General features: G+C 42.5%; 1 protein-coding gene across 4 annotated transcripts in view; it reads left to right on the top strand.

Annotated features, from left to right (window-relative positions):
* The window catches only part of DOP1B (DOP1 leucine zipper like protein B), a 109,635-nt gene extending 98,598 nt beyond the window's left edge, over positions 1-11,037 (top strand). For 3 of the 4 annotated variants that reach the window (XM_027100529.1, XM_027100518.1, XM_027100537.1), the window contains 5 exons: positions 6,848-6,984; positions 8,006-8,061; positions 8,286-8,447; positions 9,907-10,036; positions 10,539-11,037. In XM_027100529.1, the coding sequence (XP_026956330.1) occupies positions 6,848-6,984; positions 8,006-8,061; positions 8,286-8,447; positions 9,907-10,036; positions 10,539-10,790 (737 nt within the window). In that variant the 3' untranslated portion in view covers positions 10,791-11,037. Of the gene's footprint in view, positions 1-6,847; positions 6,985-8,005; positions 8,062-8,285; positions 8,448-9,906; positions 10,037-10,538 lie in introns of those variants that run through there. The other variant, XR_003431575.1, reaches the window with a different exon arrangement.
* The last annotated feature ends 6,946 nt before the right edge of the window (positions 11,038-17,983 follow it).

Raw genomic sequence — 17,983 nt, 5'->3', positions numbered from 1 at the left:
AAAAAAAAAAAAAAAAAAAAAAAAAATACTACATGTTTGAAAAAGTAGAGTGGACTTCCCTGGCGGTCCAGTGGTTAGGGCTTCGCACTTACACTGCAGGTGGCACGGGTTCTATCCTTGGCTGGGGAGCTAAGATCCCTCATTCCACACAATGCAGCCAAAAAATAAAAAATAAAATAAAATAAAAATACCTGTTTGAGTCCTTGTTTTAAAAAAATAAGAGGAAGAAGTAAACATGTTTACCCCCTTCCGTTTTTTACTAACTGACAGTTTGCAAAGCCCTTGCCTCTGTATTGTCATCGTCCCCAGCTTCCCTAAGGTCCTGGGGTGATGGGATTCAGAACGTTCTCTGACAGTCTCGGGACATTGACTGGCCCCATGGAGCAATGACGCCCCAGTCAAGGGAGCAGAGGCATCCAGAAGCTCCTGAGTTGCACACCCTGGTGAACAGTTGAGACCAAATCAAAAGAGGCAGGAATGGGGAAGGTCTGGCATCTCTCCTCTGGGGTCCTCACCCCCAACTGATCACCATCAGGTAGCACTGGAAGAGGTCGATCGATGCACTCGGTGCAGAACTGAGCAGGTTCTCACATCTTGGCTCGTAGTGACATAAATTTTGCATTGATCTCAAAAGAAGTAAATCGGCTCAAAGCAATTATTTTTTAAACAGGAGGGACGATAAAATGCTGCTTGTCTAGGATGAAAGGAGGACAGGCTACAAAGGCCCCTGATGAGGGGATCAGAAAGGTCTAGAGGGAACACTCTGTTCCCTCTAAGCTGATGAGTGTGGCTCATTCCAGGTCCATTGAAGTCCTTCCCATCTTTTAAGTTTTCTTCATTGTCCTTTATTAGCTCCATTTTCACATCAGGATACTGGTGCTCAGAGAGATTAACACCTGCGTCAAGTTGCATTGCCACTAACTGGCACACCCTGGACTGAAGTCTGAGCCCTCTGGCTCCCAGCAGTAGGCTGTGTTCTTTAGCAGGTACCCTTTGAGGCAGGTGAGTTTCACAGATGGGAAATGGGCTCAGCAAGGTTATGTGGCCAGCCTAAACGAGGTTCTGCGACCTTGACAGTGGTGCAGAGGTTCTGGCTCAGGGCTTTCTCTGGCTCTGCTCACCCAGGACTCCTTCAGCTTGTAAGGTTTATCACTCAGCTAAGAAAGGAATATTAGAGATTCTAAAATAGATCATCTTGGCTGAAGAAGAATCTCACGAATTTAGCTTTTATTTGGAGCATCAATATGAAATATGCCCCGTGTGTACAAACCACTTTTTTTTTTAATACTTTTTATCTCGAAGTAGATTAAGTCTCACAAGAAGTTACACAAATAGTACCTGGTGTTCCTGTGTACTGTTCGTCCAGCTTCCCCCATGATAAGATCTCATATAAGCATAGTCGCTCATCAAAACCAGGAAATCGATGTGGGAGTATTACCATAACTCAACTTGAGATTTTTTCAGATTTCACCAGTTTCTACAATGCATTCTTTGTGTGTGTGTCTGTGCGTCTAGTTCCCACATACAAATTCTTGTAGCCAACACCACAGCCAGGATTTAGAACTCTTCCCTCACTACAAAGCGACACCCTCACGTCACTCACTGCTTTGTATAGTCACACCCTCCACCCAGCGCTAACCCCTGGAAACCGCTGATCTGTTCTCCATCACTTTAATGTTATATAAATGGAATCATACATCATACGTATTATGTAAATGTCACCTTTTGAGATTAGCTTTTTTCATTTAGCACAGTGCTTTTGAGATCCATCCAAAGGCAAGTGGGGTATGTTCATGGGTGTATAAAGAGCTTGATCGTTTTTAATGAGTACTAATACTCCATTTTATGGGTGTACCTCAGTTCATTTACCTGATGGACATCTGGGTTGTTCTAGTCTTTTGTTATTAGAAATAAAGCCTAGGGGCTTCCCTGGTAGCGCAGTGGTTAAGAATATGCCCGCCAATGCAGGGGACATGGGTTCGAGCCCTGGTCCAGGAAGATCCCACATGCCATGGAGCAACTAAGCCCGTGTGCCACAACTACTGAGCCCGCGTGCCTAGAGCCTGTGCTCCACAACAAGAGAAGCCACCACAATGAGAAGCCCGCGCACCGCAACAAAGAGTATCCCCCGCTCGCCGCAACTAGAGTAAAGCCCCACGCACAGCAACAAAGACCCAGTGCAGCCAAAAATAAGATAAATGAAATAAATAAATTAAAAAAAAAAAAAAGAAAGCCTCTGGCGATCCAGTGGTTAGGACTCTGTGCTTTCACTGCAGAGGGCCCAGGTTCAGTCCCTGGTCAGGGAACTAAGATCCTGCAAGCTGGGATAAACGCACAAGGGTTTGTTTACTGGGTTCTATGGTAAACGTGTGTTTAACTTTATAAGAAACGGCCGAACTGTTTTCCAGAGTGGACGTACCATTTTGCATTCCCATTTAAACAGTAATTCAAATGTCATTATCCTTTTTTTTTTAACATTTTTATTTTTTAATATTTATTTATTTGGTTGCACTGGGTCTTAGTTGCGGCAGGTGGTCTCCTTTTAGTTGCAGCTCGCCGACTCCTTAGTTGCGGCACATGGGCTTCTTAGTTGTGGCTTGTGAGCTCTTAGTTGCAGCATGTATGTGGTATCTAGTTCCCTGTCCAGGGATCAAACCCGGGCCCCCTGCATTGGGAACGTGGAGTCTTAACCACTCAGCCACCAGGGAAGTCCCTCGTTATCCTTTTGATGTCTTTAGAGATACCCCTTCTTTCATTCCTGATATTGGTAATTTGCTTTCTCTCTTTTTTGGTCAGTCTTTCTAGAGGTTTATCACTTTTCTTGTTCTTTTCGAATAACCACATTTTAATTTGATTTTTCTACATTATTTTTGTTTGTTTTGTTTCCAGTTTCATTTATTTCTGCTTTTTATTATGCCCTTCTTTGTCCTTGCTTTGGTTTTATTTTGTTCTTTTTCTGGTCTCGTGAGGTAGAGGCTTGGATTATAGATTTGAGTGTTTTCTTCTTTTATAATGTAAGCATTTAGTGCTATAAATTTCCCTCTCAGCAATACTTTAACTCCATCCCACAAAATCGGGTATATTGTAATTTTCATTCCTTTCTTTATATTTTTTATTTCCTTTGATACTTCTTCACCCCATATCTAATTTAGAAGTTTGTTAATTTCCAAGTGTTTCTGGTTATCTTTCTGTTATTAATTTCCAGTTTGATTCCATTATGGTCAGAGAACATTCTTTGTAGGATTTAAATTTGTTGAAGTTCGGTTATATCATGGGTCGTAAAGCAGTCTTGGCACATAATGAGATGTATTCTGCTGGTGTTGAGTGGAGTGTTCTACAAGTGTTTATTAGATCCTGTTGCCTGAAGGTATCGCTCAGTTCTTCTATATCCTTACTGACTGTTTTCCTAGGAGTTCTATCAGTCATGGGATAGGGATGTTGAAGTTCAGCTACAGTTGTCAGTACTTATTCTTCTTTGAGTTCCGGCAGTTCTTTCTTCAAGTATTTTACACCTCTGTTGTTTGGTGCACAGACATTTGGGAATGTTATATCTTCTTGTTGAACTAACCTTACCACTGTGTAATGTCCCTCTTTGACCCTGGTACTTTCCTTTGCTCTGAAGTCTATTCTGTCCTATATTAATAGCGCCGCTCCAGCTTTCTTAAAATGTTTGCATATTGTATCTTTTTCCATCCTTTTACCTTTAACCTACTTATATATTTTTAAGTATTTTTATCTTTTTTAAAAATTTATTTATTTCATTTATTTTTGGTTGTGTTGGGTCTTTGTTGCTGCGCGAGCTTTCTCTAGTTGCAGCGAGCGGGGACTACTCTTTGTTGTGGTGTGCGGGCTTCTCATTGTGGTGGCTTCTCTTGTTGCAGAGCACGGGCTCTAGGTGTGCGGACTTCAGTAGTTGTGGCACGCGGGCTCAGTAGTTGTGGTTCGCGGGCTCTAGAGCGCAGGCTCAGTAGTTGTGGCACGTGGGCTTAGTTGCTCCGCAGCATGTGGGATCTTCCTGGACCAGGGCTCAAACCCGTGTCCCCTGCATTGGCAGGTGGATTCTTAACCACTGCGCCACCAAGGAAGCCATATTATTATAATTGAAGTGAGTTTTGTGTAAGATAGCATACAACTGGGTCATTCCTTTTATCCATTCAACCAATCTCTTTTAATTGACATGTCATGTCAGGATATATTATGCCATTTTATTTATTTTCTGTTTGTTCCTCTTCATTCATTTTGTTTCCCTTTTCCTATTTTCCTGAGGTTACTTGAACATTTTTTTGGCATTCCATTTTGATTTATTTAAAGTGGTTTGGGGGTATATCTCTTTATATAGCTTTTTGCAGTGGTTGCTCTAGGGATTACAGTGAACATAGAATATACATACTTACTGTGGTCTACTAGTATCAATATTTTACCACCATTTGCTTTTCTCTTCTCCCATATGATATAGTTGTCTGAAATACTACATTTACATACTAGAACCAAAGGAGATAGAGATACACTTTTTGCTTTCACTGTCCAACATAAATACTCAAGAGGAAAGGATATTATTTATACTCATTTATTTACCCTTTCTATTGCTCTTTAGTCATTCCTGATGTTCCATGTTTCCTACCATTATCATTTCCTTTCTGTCTGAAGAACATCATTTAGCCATTCTTTTAGTGCAAATCTGTTGGCACTGTTCTCCTTCATTGAGCCTTTTTTTTTCACCTTCATTCATCTTGGTTTGGTTTGGTTGTTGTTGTTTTTTTTTCTTTCACCTTTATTCTGGAAGGATGTTTTCATTGGAAATAGAAAAATTCTGGGTTGAAGTTCTTTTCTTTCAGCACTTGAAAAATGGCAACTTCTTTCTGACTCTATGGTTTCTAATGAGAAATCTGCTATTATTCGAATTATTCTCCCTTTTAGGTAATGTATAATTTCCCTCTGATTGCTATCAAGATTTTTTTCTTTGTCTTTAGTTTTCAGAAGTTTGATTATGTGACTGAACATGATTTCTTTGGATTTATCCCTTTTAGAGTTCACTCAGCTTGTTTTATTTGTAGATATATGTCTTTCACCACATTTGGAAAGTTTTCAGTCATTATTTTTAAAATATTTTTCCAACCTATACTCTTTTTTCTCTTTTCCTGTGATTCCAGTGCACAAATGTTAGCTCTTTTGTTGTCCCACTGGTCTATGAGACTCTGTTCATTTTTTTTTTCTGGTATTTTTTCTCTCCTTTGTTCAGCTCACATAATTTCTATTGATTGTGTCCTGAATTCCCCTCTTCCTCTGTCATCTCCATTCTGCTATTGAGCTCAACAGTAAGTTTTTCTATCTTGGTGATTCTATTTTTTAGTTCTAAAATTTCTATTTGACTTTTCTTTGTATCTTGTATTTTTTTGCTGACACTTTCTATTTCTTATTTGTTTCAAGCGTCCATAATTGGTTATTAGAGTATTTTTAGATAGCGGCTTTAAAATCCTTTTCCAATAATTCCAACCTCTGTATTATCTCTGCATTGGTGTCTTTTGGGTATCTTTTCTCATTCAAGTTGAGACTTTCGGCATTCCAGGTTACATTCTTTTCAATTGCCTAAGCTGCAATAAAATAAAAAATTTAAAAACCACATGGAACCCACTTCCAGGGCATTCCTTAAGTCCCAAGGTTCCTACCCAGTCCTGCCACGTTTCCTTCACCTGTTTTCTGATAGTTGGTTTATGTATTTTTGTTCAAGGTTTTTGTTTGTTTGTTTGCAATTAGGTAAATAGGATGTATTATACTTACTCCATCTTGTCCAGAACCAAAAGCACAAACCACTCTTTAAAAATGCCAACCTGTTTGTCAAGTGTCTGATCTATGCACGATCCTTCATTTGGTCAGAGTATTTTTAAAGGCAAGAAGTAAAAACCCACTTAAGGGCTTCCCTGGTGGTACAGTGGTTGAGAGTCCGCCTGCCAATGCAGGGGACACGAGTTTGTGCCCCGGTCCGGGAAGATCCCACATGCCTCAGAGCGGCTGAGCCCGTGAGCCATGGCTGCTGAGCCTGCGCGTCCAGAGCCTGTGCTCCGCAACAGGAGAGGCCACAGCAGTGAGACATCCACGTATCGCAAAAACAAAACAAAACTCATTTAAGCTACCTCAAGTAAAGAGAAGTTTATTACTAATTTACTACAGCGAATCTTAAGCGGCATGACCATAGTTCAGCTATTTCCTGTGGCAATTTGTCATCGTCCTAAGAAACCTCACATTATGGGAAAAAATCACATTCTGCAAACAGTTATTTCAGTGGAGAAGTGGGGAAGACTGTTAGGGACTAGAGAGTTTACCTTTTTTTCTTTTTCCTGCAGGAATTAAAAGTTTTTGTCATGGTCCTCAAATCTAAACTTTACTGAATAATTCTATTTTATTCACGCACTTCACTTGCCACTCCTCACCCCCAAAATATAGTGTCATCTGCCAACCAATCTATATGATCTCATAGTTCCCTCACTCACCAAAGACTCTTCAGTGTCTGTGTCTCATGTTTCATATTCTTAAAAGAATAATTACATGTTTATTGATCACACACTGGATTTCTGGCTTGAGCCAGAAGTTGTTGCCTTTCTACTCAGCTGCAGCAGGGGAATAAGAGGAACTTGATTCACTTCTTTAGCAAAAGCCGCAAACTGCTGTGCCTCACAAAGAACAGTGCTGGGGGCAGACACGGGGCACAGAACCATTCTCCCAACACCCATCTCATGTATGAGGTTCTCGTCAAATATCAAAGCAATTGCAATTTTATTATTCCTCTTTGTCTAGTGAGAAACTCCAAACTGCCTATTTGTGTGACATCTCTAAAATCTTCTTTCCTTAGAACGCCTGACAGACAATCTCAGAGTTGGACAGACATCCATAGCTGCTGCTCAGATGTTTCTTTTTTTCAGAGTTTTGCTGCTAAGAATATCTGCTCAACATTTGACTTCACTGTGGCCAATAATGGTCTCTGAATTGGTAAGTGCAAATATTTTACTCTTGAAAGCAAAATTGGAGCTTTTAGAAATGCTTTTTCAGAAATAATGTTTCATATATGTCTAATTTTATCTGCAAAATTTTCAATCAAGTTGGTAGTGCATAGTCAGCTCTTGCTTAAATAGAGATATTTTATCCTATAATCCTAGTTGCTCTCTCAACGTCAGTTATTCCAATTAATCTGTACAGTTTGATATTATTTGCTTTTTTTTTGGCCATGCCATGTGGCTTTCGGGATCTTAGTTCCATGACCAGGACATGGCAGTGAAAGTGCTGAGTCCTAACCACTGGACCACCAGGGAACTCCCTATTTGCTATTTTTTAAACTGTTTTTTTTCCTCCAGTTTTATTGAGATATGTGTCCTATAGCAGTGTGTGAGTTTAAGGTGTACAACTTGATTTGACTGAAGTATATCATGAAATGATTATCACAGTAAGTTTAGTTAACGTCCATGACAAGGGATTGAACCCATGGCCCCTGCATTGGAAGCACGGAGTCTTAACCACTGGACCACCAGGGAAGTTCCTTGTATTATTTTTTTAGATTCCACTTATAAGGGAGATCATACAGTATTTGCCTTTCTCTTCTTATTTCACTTAGTATAATGCCCCCAAGGTCCTTCCATGTTGCTGGAAATGGTAGGATTCCTCCTTTTCGTGGCTGAATAATATTCCATTGTGTATATATAAAACAATTTCTTTATCTATTTATCTGTTGATGGACATTTAGGTTGTTTCCATGTCTTGGCTACTGCAAATAATGCTGCCTGGATTATTTGCTTTTTTTTGTTACTGAGTTGTATGAGTTCTTTATATATTTTGGATATTACCCTATCAGATATTTGGTTTGCAGATATTTTTTTCCATTTCATAGGTTGTCTTTTCATTTTTTTGATTGTTTCTTTTGCTTTATTTGCTATTTTTTATGGACATATAAATTTTAAACATTAAGCTAGGTTTACTCTCTCTCAAATAGTAACTTGAATTCACATTTTTTTTAAAGATTCAGACATTCATACAGCTTGAAGAAGATCTGAAAGAGGACGATGAATCATTGAGGTGAGTAGTACAGCAGTCTGCACACATATATGAAGGTTAATGGACATCACCTTAAGACGCAGGGCTATCTAACACTAAATACTGTTTCCCTGAAGTAGTTGTGAAGGGACCAGCTATTCTGACCATTTCTTAAAAGGAAAACCTTCTTATGGACATTGCATAGGCAAAAGGACCACGGCAGATGTGAATGAATTTATAACAAGAGTTTCTTTGCAAATTTACAGAAACAGCAACAAAATCAACAGAATAAAAGTTTCCGTCTCTGATGGAAATGAGCCCTCGATGGGGGAGATACCCCAGAGTGAACTTATCCTATACTTATCAGCTTGCAAATTCTTGGACACAGCACTTTCTTTTCCACCTGACAAGATGCCGCTATTTCAGATGTAAGTCGGAGAAGACCACGTGTCTTCTTTGAAGCAGATGACTTTCTTTCCTCTTGAGCACTTTCACTTGTTCTTTCCTGTACAATATATAAGACACCACAGCATGGGTTGCTAGTGGCCGAGGAGCCTGCTCAGAATACCAAGTTTCACATTACTTGCAACATCTGTGTTTTGGGGAATTTGGCTCACAGTAGTGTTTATGTACGGGTTTCTCTTTGTGTGTGTGTGTGCTGTTGGGTTCTTATAAAACAGAGTCACCCACTGGTGATCCTCACTGGGTTTGTATAATTTTTTTGTCTCTTTGTTTTTAATTAAATAAATGGAACTTGCCGTCTCCGATTGGCTCTGCCCTTGTGGGCTCACATTTCCTGTGGGCTTAACACAGCTGCTCATTTGTCTAATTTCATGCCTGGCCCCAGATGCCACTTCTCTCTGTCCTATTTCCCCTACAGAGTGAAATCATGTAGAAATGTTTGTGCTTAGAAACACTAAGTGAAGGAAGCCAATCTGAAATGGCTACATACTGTCTGATTCCGACTGTATGATGATCTATAAAAAGCAAGACTGTGGAGACAGTAAACAGCTGAGTGTGTGCCAGGCGGGAGGGGAGGGCGAGGCAGAGCACAGAGGATTTTTAGGGCAGTGAAACTACTTCGTATGATACATGTCATTGCACACTTGTCCGAGCCTATAGAAGTTACGGCACCAAGAGCGAACCCTAAGGTGAACTCTGGACTTTGGGTGATGATGTTGAGTCAGTGTCAGTGCATCGATTGTAACAAATGTACCCCTCTGGTGGGTGTGTTGGTAGTCAGGGAGGCTGTGCACGGCAGAGCAGGCCCCAGGGCAAGTGGGAAACCTCTGTACTCTCTGCTCAATTTGGGGTGAACCTAAAACTGCTCTAAAAAAGAAAGTTTTTTTTTTTAAGTGAGTTCCAATGACATGAGTATGCACAGCAGCATTAATCATAATAGGCAAAAGGTAGAGAAATGTCCATCAGTTGACAAGTGGATAAATAACATGTGGTGTAGCCATGCAATTAAATATTCTACAATACAAAGAAATGAAGTACCGACACATGCCACAGCACGATGAACCTTGACGATATCAAGTGAAAGAAGCCAGGCACAAACGACCATGTATTATGTGATTCCATTTATATGAAACGTCCAGAATAAAAAAATCTGTACAGACAGAAAATAGATGAGTGGTTGCCTAGATCAAAGGGGTGTAGTGGATTGAGGGGTGAGGGCTAGTGGGAACAGGGATTCTGTTTGGGGTTATGAAAATATCCTAAAATTGATGATGGTGGTGGATGTACAGTTCTGTGAATATACCAAAAGCTATTGATTTGTACACGTTAAACCGGTGAATGTGACTTACATCTCAGTAAAACTGTTTCTAACTCTTTCGGTGGGCTCCAAGCCAGCATGCCTGACCTCCGATGTCTTTCCTCCAGTTACAGGTGGGCATTTGTTCCAGAAGTAGACACAGAGGGCCCTGCCTTCCCGTCGGATCTAGAGGAGAATCACCAAGAATGCAAACCCCACACTGTCAGGATTCTCGAACTTCTAAAATTAAAATATGGGGTAAATGTTTTCCTTTTTAACAGTTATATTTGTGGCAGAGGGGAGAAAGGCTAGGCAGTGAGTGAAATACTTCATATGCTATTTGATTTTAATGACTTGGAACAGTTTTCCGAATGCTTCCTAACTGAATGTTCAAACTTGGAGATGGTTATAAATTTCATCTTTGTTTTAGCATGTATATGTCACTTTCTCATCCCAGTTGCTAAGGGGTAAAGCCTCCTGGGTGACACAGTCCTGTAGAAGTAGTCTTGCCCACAGAGTTCCTCTGTGACTCAGAGGAAGAGCCTGCCGGAGAGGTGACAGTGGCCCCAGCGGGGTGGGCTCAGGGTGAAATCCTGGTGGAAGATGGCAGCTGAAGACCTAGGATTTGAGTTGATGCTGCTACCATCAGCGCTGACAGTGAATTTCATAAAGGACCCATCTCTTAGCTTTCACCGCCTGCACGTGCCTCGCGTGCATCTCTAACCCTTAGCAAAGCCACGTCGTTGTGGGTTTTTTGCAGGATATCAGCAGCTCCGATGAGATCGCCATGAAGAGCGAGTTCCCTCTTCTGCGCCAGCATTCTCTTTCCACCATTAGGCAATTGATGCCATTCTTCAAGACTCTGAATTGTGCCTTTAAAACCCAAAGTAAACTGCCTACTGACACCCGGGGGCCTCTACTTGTGGAGTCGCCCGTCGCAGATAGCTCAAGGGTCTTGAAGCTACTGGAAGAATGTGTTGAATACGATTTTTTGGAACATCTGGAATGTTAACCTTGTAAGCCAGAACTTGTTTAATCCATTTACTGAGACTTCGAGAAAAAACAGGATATATTCAAAACAAAAAAGGAGCCAGGATAGTGCTTTTAAACAAGTGTGTCTCAGTTTTGAAAGTAAATTTCAGATCATTTTTCTGGTGGGCACCAAAATACACCTCCCTGAATGCCATGTAATATTTTTAGATCTGATTTTATGTTTCTTCCTCAATTTATGTAAAGAAATAAAATTAATATATCATCTAGTGGTGGCACAACATTTGTGATATAAAGTAAAGGATGAAGAGATTGGAGAGTTGTTTTCTTTGTTGCAGATGTATGGGTCTGTGTCAGTACACCTCTCTAAAAATCTTGTTGACTATTATTTTAACCTTTCTCACATATGTCCCTTTAAACATTTATTTTGGTACCACATTTTAAAATGAAAATATATTATTTTCTGAAAATACTAATTGCCCGTTACCATCGACTATTCAGAGGTGTGAGCTTGCAGATATCTCATTGTATTTAACTCATGCCCGTTAAAATCACATGTTCACACTCTTCTGCTGGGTAAGAAATACATAGTTTTCAAAGGTCTGACAGCTGTAACCTTAGTTATGGCACCACGGTGTGCCTGGCCAGCACTTTCCATTTAACATAAAGCAGTCAGCGTGGTCATGGAGCCTCTAATGCCTGAAACTATTGTCAGGGAAACTCACTCTTTGGACTCTTCCTTATTACTCTGTCATTTCTGGGATCTCTTTACCTCTCTGCAGACATTGCTGTTGATGAAAATAATCCCTTCCTAGGCACAGACTCCTCCAGGCTGGCAGCATGTCATCCCACTCTTTTCGAGCCTCTTTGTCTCATGCCAACTTCCTTATTTAGACTCCCTCTTGGTGCCCATCCTCTGAAGTGAGCACCCTCACTCTGCGCCAGTGCGCGGGGCTTGCCTGCCAGACCTGCCTAGCTCATGTCCCCTTTTCAGCCACCAGGGCGTCGTTCCATGACCTCATTTTCCGGGCCAGATGATGCAAACTGTCCTACCTAATGTGTGCTCTCAGATCCATCCTTTCTATAGACAAGGGTGTTTGGGAACTTGACCAACATTACTGGTTAAGTTTCTCCTAACATTCTACTACGTATTAGTTTGTGAACACTGCATAAGCAATTTGTGTCACTAGCCCCAAGATAGGATATGGGGAGCACAGAACCACTTGGTTCCCTAAATAAGGGCTAAAAGTAAGAATCAAAAAGCACCACCATATATGGGTATTCATACAAATATGTGTTAAAAATTACATGGAGGGACTTCCCTGGCGGTCCAGCGGTTAAGACTCCTTGCTTCCATTGCAGGGAGCGCGGGTTTGATCCCTGGTTGGGGAGCTAAGGTCCCTCATGCCGTGTGGCACAGCCAAAAAAAAATAATAAAAAACATTAATAATTACATGGAAACTATGTTGTTTTTGTGTGTGTTGGGGGGGTATCTTTAAAATCATTTGCAAGTTTGGTCACTAAAATGTTAAATATTGAAGTGTAGAATTGTGAATTCAATGTAACTTATATGATGATTTCCCTATAATTCAGGTTGTGAGGAGATAACCATATGCTGATTAATAGTTAACATCAAGGTGGGTACATATGATCACGTTTCAAAATTGACAACAAAACTAATAGCTTATTTATATCATCAGTAGCTATTATGCCATGAAAGGTAGTTCTTGTATCTGTACCTAGATTTACAAATTTTGTTTTTTCTTTTTTTCCTCTCCAGTATCTAAAACAGCTTAATGGTCTCGGTCAATACCATATAAAATTTAATCCTTATTTATTAATAGAAATCTTAAAAGAGATTTAATAGTACATCTCTGTTTATCATAGAACACTAGGAAAGAAGTCTTATAAATGTGATGTATATCTAAGTCTTTTGTCCGTGTACACACCACAGTGGGTGAGGGCATAGGCTCTGAATTCAATTTGCGTTTGTTATTCAGCTTTACCCACACACTAGGCTGGACATATACTTTGTTCCTCAGTTTTCTCATCTATACAATAGAAATATCGACTGTAACTACCCCTCAGGGTTATAGCAACTAACCCTCTCTGTGCTCCCGCTGTGGTTTCTATAGTTGTTTTTTTTCACTTGACTTTTTTGGGGGGGTCTTTTATGTCTTTTAACTTTTTGTTTTATATTGGAGTATAGTTGATTGACAATGTTGTCTTAGTTTTAAAAGAGAAAATGGAGATTTTTTTAAGTGTGAGGAAAAGCAAAATCAACAGTTCTTTTTTGCCTTCCTACTTGCAAGACGACCGCTGTGACTCATTTCCTCTCAGAAGTTAAGCCATGTGTCCAACCCAAGGACCAAAGTGCCACTTCTCTGGGGGCAAGCAGTGTGCTGGGTCCCGTGCTCTAACAAAGCAGACTTTGGAACGCACGGAGCTACAGGAGGGTGTGGTGGGAACGTAGCCCTTAGGAGCGGGTATGAATGGTCGTCACCCCTGGAGTGCTTCCCAGGGGCCAGGCGTTGTGCTGAGCGCGTCACATGGGTGATTTCCTAACCCCCGTGAGAGGTAGGGACTGTTCCTCAGTTCTCCAAATTCTGCAGAGCCAGGAACCGAAGCCTAGGTCTGTCTTGCTCTAGAGCACTATGTTCTCAAGCCCAGGGCTGAGAAGTTTAAACAGGAAAACCCTGCAAGGGCTGCTGCCGCGTGGTGCCGGGTGGGACACAGCTTCTGAGGCCACCCCGCCCAGCGGGCTTCCTGCTGAAACAGCTCCTCCCAGAGCCTCGGCACAGAGCAGGTGGCTCCTGCCTCTCAAGGGGTGGTGAGGTGTTTTAAAGCAGAACAAGCCTTATTTTCCAGCATTTGTGTTATGCCCAGTTAAATTAGAAGTAGAAGTAGCTGGATTCATCGAGATGGTTGATGAAGACTGTAATTAGAAGCTTTGAACAACAACCTGGGAGACCAGACAGAATCTGGCCTTTGGAATTAAATTGAGGTAAGACAATGCCTTCTGCCAGGTATCATTTGCAGTTTAGTAGGACACACAAACCCATGAACATGGAAAAGTAACACCATCAAAGAAGAGTCCACCCATTCTACACTAAGGGGCAACTGGACGTTGTGAGAATCACTACGTAGTATCTTACCATGCTTACATGTTTTGTTAAGTTGTATAGTCATCATTCCATAAGCTGAATTCCATCATCTGCAATCGGACTTTGTGCTGTCTCTGAAGTTGAGTGAAGAGACCCCCTTCAACCTTTTTTCAGGATGGTTATGAGGACCCGGCAGTTAGAAATCTCAGTTGTGGTTAGAATCCAGAAAAGCAGCTTTACTTAACAGGGGTCCTCTCTCTGGTGTGTGCACAGAATCATCCAGAGAGCTTGCTAACTTGCAGAAGGCTTAGCCTCCGCCCCAGAAAGTCTGACTCAGTAAGTGGGGTGACATTCGGGAATCTGCCTGTGTAATAAGTTATCTTTGATGCTAGTGCTTTCTGGACCACTCTTGGAGAAACACTAGTTTGCAGAGCCACAAGTTCACAGAGATGATGGCTTGGATGGAAATGAGGAAACCCGCAAGGCGGAGAGGCTTGTCTGCTTACTTCTCATCCTATACAGGTAGCTCTTTCCAAGTGGTCCTGCATCTAAATCAATAAGCCTACCTTTAAGCCAAGGCAGAAATGGACTTTAAAATTGGATCTAGGGGGCTTCCCTGGTGGCGCAGTGGTTGAGAGTCCGCCTGCCGATGCAGGGGACATGGGTTCGTGCCCCGGTCCAGGAAGATCCCACATGCCGCGGAGCGGCTGGGCCCGTGAGCCATGGCCGCTGAGCCTGCGCGTCCGGAGCCTGTGCTCCGCAATGGGAGAGGCCACAACAGTGAGAGGCCCGTGTACCGCAAAAAAAAAAAAAAAAAAAAATTGGATCTAGGAAGAGTATGGCTGTTCCTCAAAGAGTTTAAAATATAATTACCCTATGATCCAGCAATTCTGCTAAAAACGGAAAGCAGGGTCACAAAGAGATATTTGCACACTCATGTACGTGGCAGCATTATCCACAATAGCCAAGAGGTGGAAATAACCTGAATGTACATCAATGGATGAATGGATAAACGTATGTGGTGTAGACATATGGTGGAACATTACTGAGCCTTAAAAAGGAATGAAATTCGGACACGTGCTACAACATGGATAAACCTTGAGGACATGATGCTAAGCGAAATAAATCAGTCACAAAAGGACAAATATGATTCCACTTACATGAGGTGCCTGAATAATCAAATTCATAGAAACAGGAAATAGAATGGTGGTGGCCGGGGGCTGGGGGAGAAAGAACTGAGGAGTTAGTGTTTAATGGGTACAGAATTTCAGTTTGGGATGAGGAGAAAGTTCTGGAGGTGGATGGTGGTGACGGTTGCACAACAATGGGAATGTAATTAGTGTCGCTGAATTGTACACTCAAGGGTTAAAATGATAAATTTTATGTTTTGTATATAATACCACAATAAAGTTTTAAACCCCAAAAATACTGTGAATTTAAAGTGAGAGTAGGGGAGACAGCCAGGGCTCCCCCTTATCTGGTGAACAAGTGTCTGTGCCATCCTGAGTTTTCCCCCCAGAGTCAACCAGAAGCAGATGGGAGGTAGAATACTAAGGAGAAACTCGCCCTTCAATGTTTCAGCTTTAGAAAAAGAAGTTGCTTGGGCTTCCCTGGTGGCGCAGTGGTTGAGAGTCTGCCTGCTGATGCAGGGGACACGGATTTGTGCCCCGGTCTGGGAAGATCCCACATGCCACGGAGCGGCTGGGCCCGTGAGCCGTGGCCGCTGAGACTGCGCGTCCGGAGCCTGTGCTCCGCAACAGGAGAGCCCACAACAGTGAGAGGCCCACGTACCGAAAAAGAAAAAAAAAAGAAAAAGAAGTTGCTTAACATTTTACCCTAAATTGAAATTGTAATTATGACTCTTGGGGCCTGATGGGATTTTCTATCCTCCTGAAGGCCTCAGCTACCTCTCCTGTCTCCTCCAACCACTCGGGGTTTCTCATCTCCTGCATTTCTTTTTTTTTTTTTAATATAAATCTATTTATTTATTTTTGGCTGCTTTGGGTCTTCGTTGCTGCGTGCAGGCTTTCTCTAGTTGCGGCGAGCAGGGGCTACTCTTTGTGGCAGTGTGGGGGCTTCTCATTGCAGTGGCTTCTTGTTGCAGAGCACGAACTCTAGGCACGCGGGCTCCAGTAGCTGTGGCACACGGGCTCAGGAGTTGTGGCTCACGGGCTCAGGAGTTGTGGCTCACGGGCTGTAGAGGGAAGGCTCGGTAGTTGTGGCACATGGGCTTAGTTGTGGCGCACGGGCTTAGTTGCTCCGCGGCATGTGGGATCTTCCTGGACCAGAGCCCGAACCCGTGTTCCCTGCATTGGCAGGCGGATTCTTAACTACTGCGCCACCAGGGAAGTCCCTCTCCTGCATTTCTTACATATGTTGTTTCATCCACTTGATACTATTTTCTCCTTCTCTTTCACCTGGCGAAGTCCTACTCAAGTCGTTTGTTGGTTTATTTAACAAATATATGGGAGCCCGTCTTTGAGATCCAAACTCCCTGGCCTTGCTTCTTTCTACACCTCACAGCGAGGCACTTTCCCAGTGTGGCCCTATGAAAGCACTGAATAATGTAGTAGCCCATCACTGGTCCAAAGTAAGCGCCCTTTTGTGGAAAAGACAGAGCCTGTATCTTCAGTTCCTTTGGTGTCTGACATCGACGAGCAGCCAGCAAATAGCTAAATGAAAAACATAAATGTTGATTTATCTGCCCAAGGTGGTGCTGGAAGGAAGAAGAAAGGGGAGTAAAGCAAAGTTTGAATGAATGGATTTGTAGGACTAGGCAGTGTGGGCTCAGGGAACAGTGGGTTTTCCCCCAATCTTGGCCTCTCCGTCACTCTAAGAATTCCCTCCCTGAGACTCATGTGGTTTCCCTGATGACCACTTGGGACACGTGAGGTGTTCTGCTTGGCGTGCTTCCCCCACTCTGTCCTGCTGTTCCCAGCACTGCCTGATTACATAGCCCAACCCATCTGAAGCATCTGTGAGAACCACCCATTCTGTGTTCACCTGGCTTGTCCTTAATTCTACTGGACCCTTTGATAACCAAACACTTCCGTACTGTATGGAGAGGGCACACTTGACTCTGTGCACTAACCATACTGCTCAGAGAGCTCTGTGTTGTACTAAAGATACTACAGTAACTAATAAGCACTTGATTGTATATTGTCCCATGTTTTCCTTCCAATTATTTTGTTTGTTTCTGAATCTAAGCCAGCCTATCAATCTAAATTCCCTCAGGAAAAACTCAAGCTGTTTGGGGACTTCCCTGGTGGCGCAATGGTTAAGCATCCACCTGCCAATGCTGGGTACACGGGTTCGAGCCTTGGTCCGGGAAGATTCCACATCCTGCGAAGCAACTAAGCCCGTGCACCACAACTACTGAGCCTGCGCTCTAGAGCCCGCAAGCCACAGCTACTGAGCCCCGCACACCACAACCACTGAAGCCTGCACACCTAAGCCCGTGCTCCACAACAAGAAAAGCCACTGCAATGAGAAGCCTGCACACCGCAACGAAAAGTAGCCCCTGTTCACCGCAACTAAAGAAAGCCCACCACGTGCAGCAATGAAGACCCAATGCAGCCAAAAATAAATAAATAAATAAATTTATTTTTAAAAAAAAGACAAGTTGTTTAATATGATTGGGGGCAGGGGGTGGAGCTCGTGGCCAAATGAAGATTATGATTGGCCTAAAGGCAAGAAAATTCAATCAGAAGTTAATATGTACACATCAGTATAGTTTTTTTTGTTTTTGTTTTTTTTTGCGGTACGCGGGTCTCTCACTGTTGTGGCCTCTCCCGCTGCGGAGCACAGGCTCCGGACGCGCAGGCTCAGCGGCCATGGCTCACGGGCCCAGCCGCTCCACGGCATGTGGGATCTTCCCGGACCGGGGCACAAACCCATGTCCCCTGCATCGGCAGGCGGACTCTCAACCACTGCGCCACCAGGGAAGCCCAGTATAGTTTTTTTGACATCAATATCTATCTATTTATGACCAGTTATGAGATAGATGAAATCTCACTGCCAATAACAACAACAATAATAAAATAGGGAAAAAAAATGTGTAAGACCTCCTTGAAGACAACACTACCAAAGCAGAAGAGAAGACTTGGAGCTA

This window comes from Aethalodelphis obliquidens, unplaced genomic scaffold (assembly GCF_003676395.1).
Source record: "Aethalodelphis obliquidens isolate GAN/ISIS:26980383/991018 unplaced genomic scaffold, ASM367639v1 scaffold1, whole genome shotgun sequence".
NCBI lineage: Eukaryota > Metazoa > Chordata > Mammalia > Artiodactyla > Delphinidae > Aethalodelphis > Aethalodelphis obliquidens.
The sequence above is the reverse complement of the archived record's forward strand: the minus strand, read 5'-3'. Positions and strand labels throughout refer to the sequence as shown.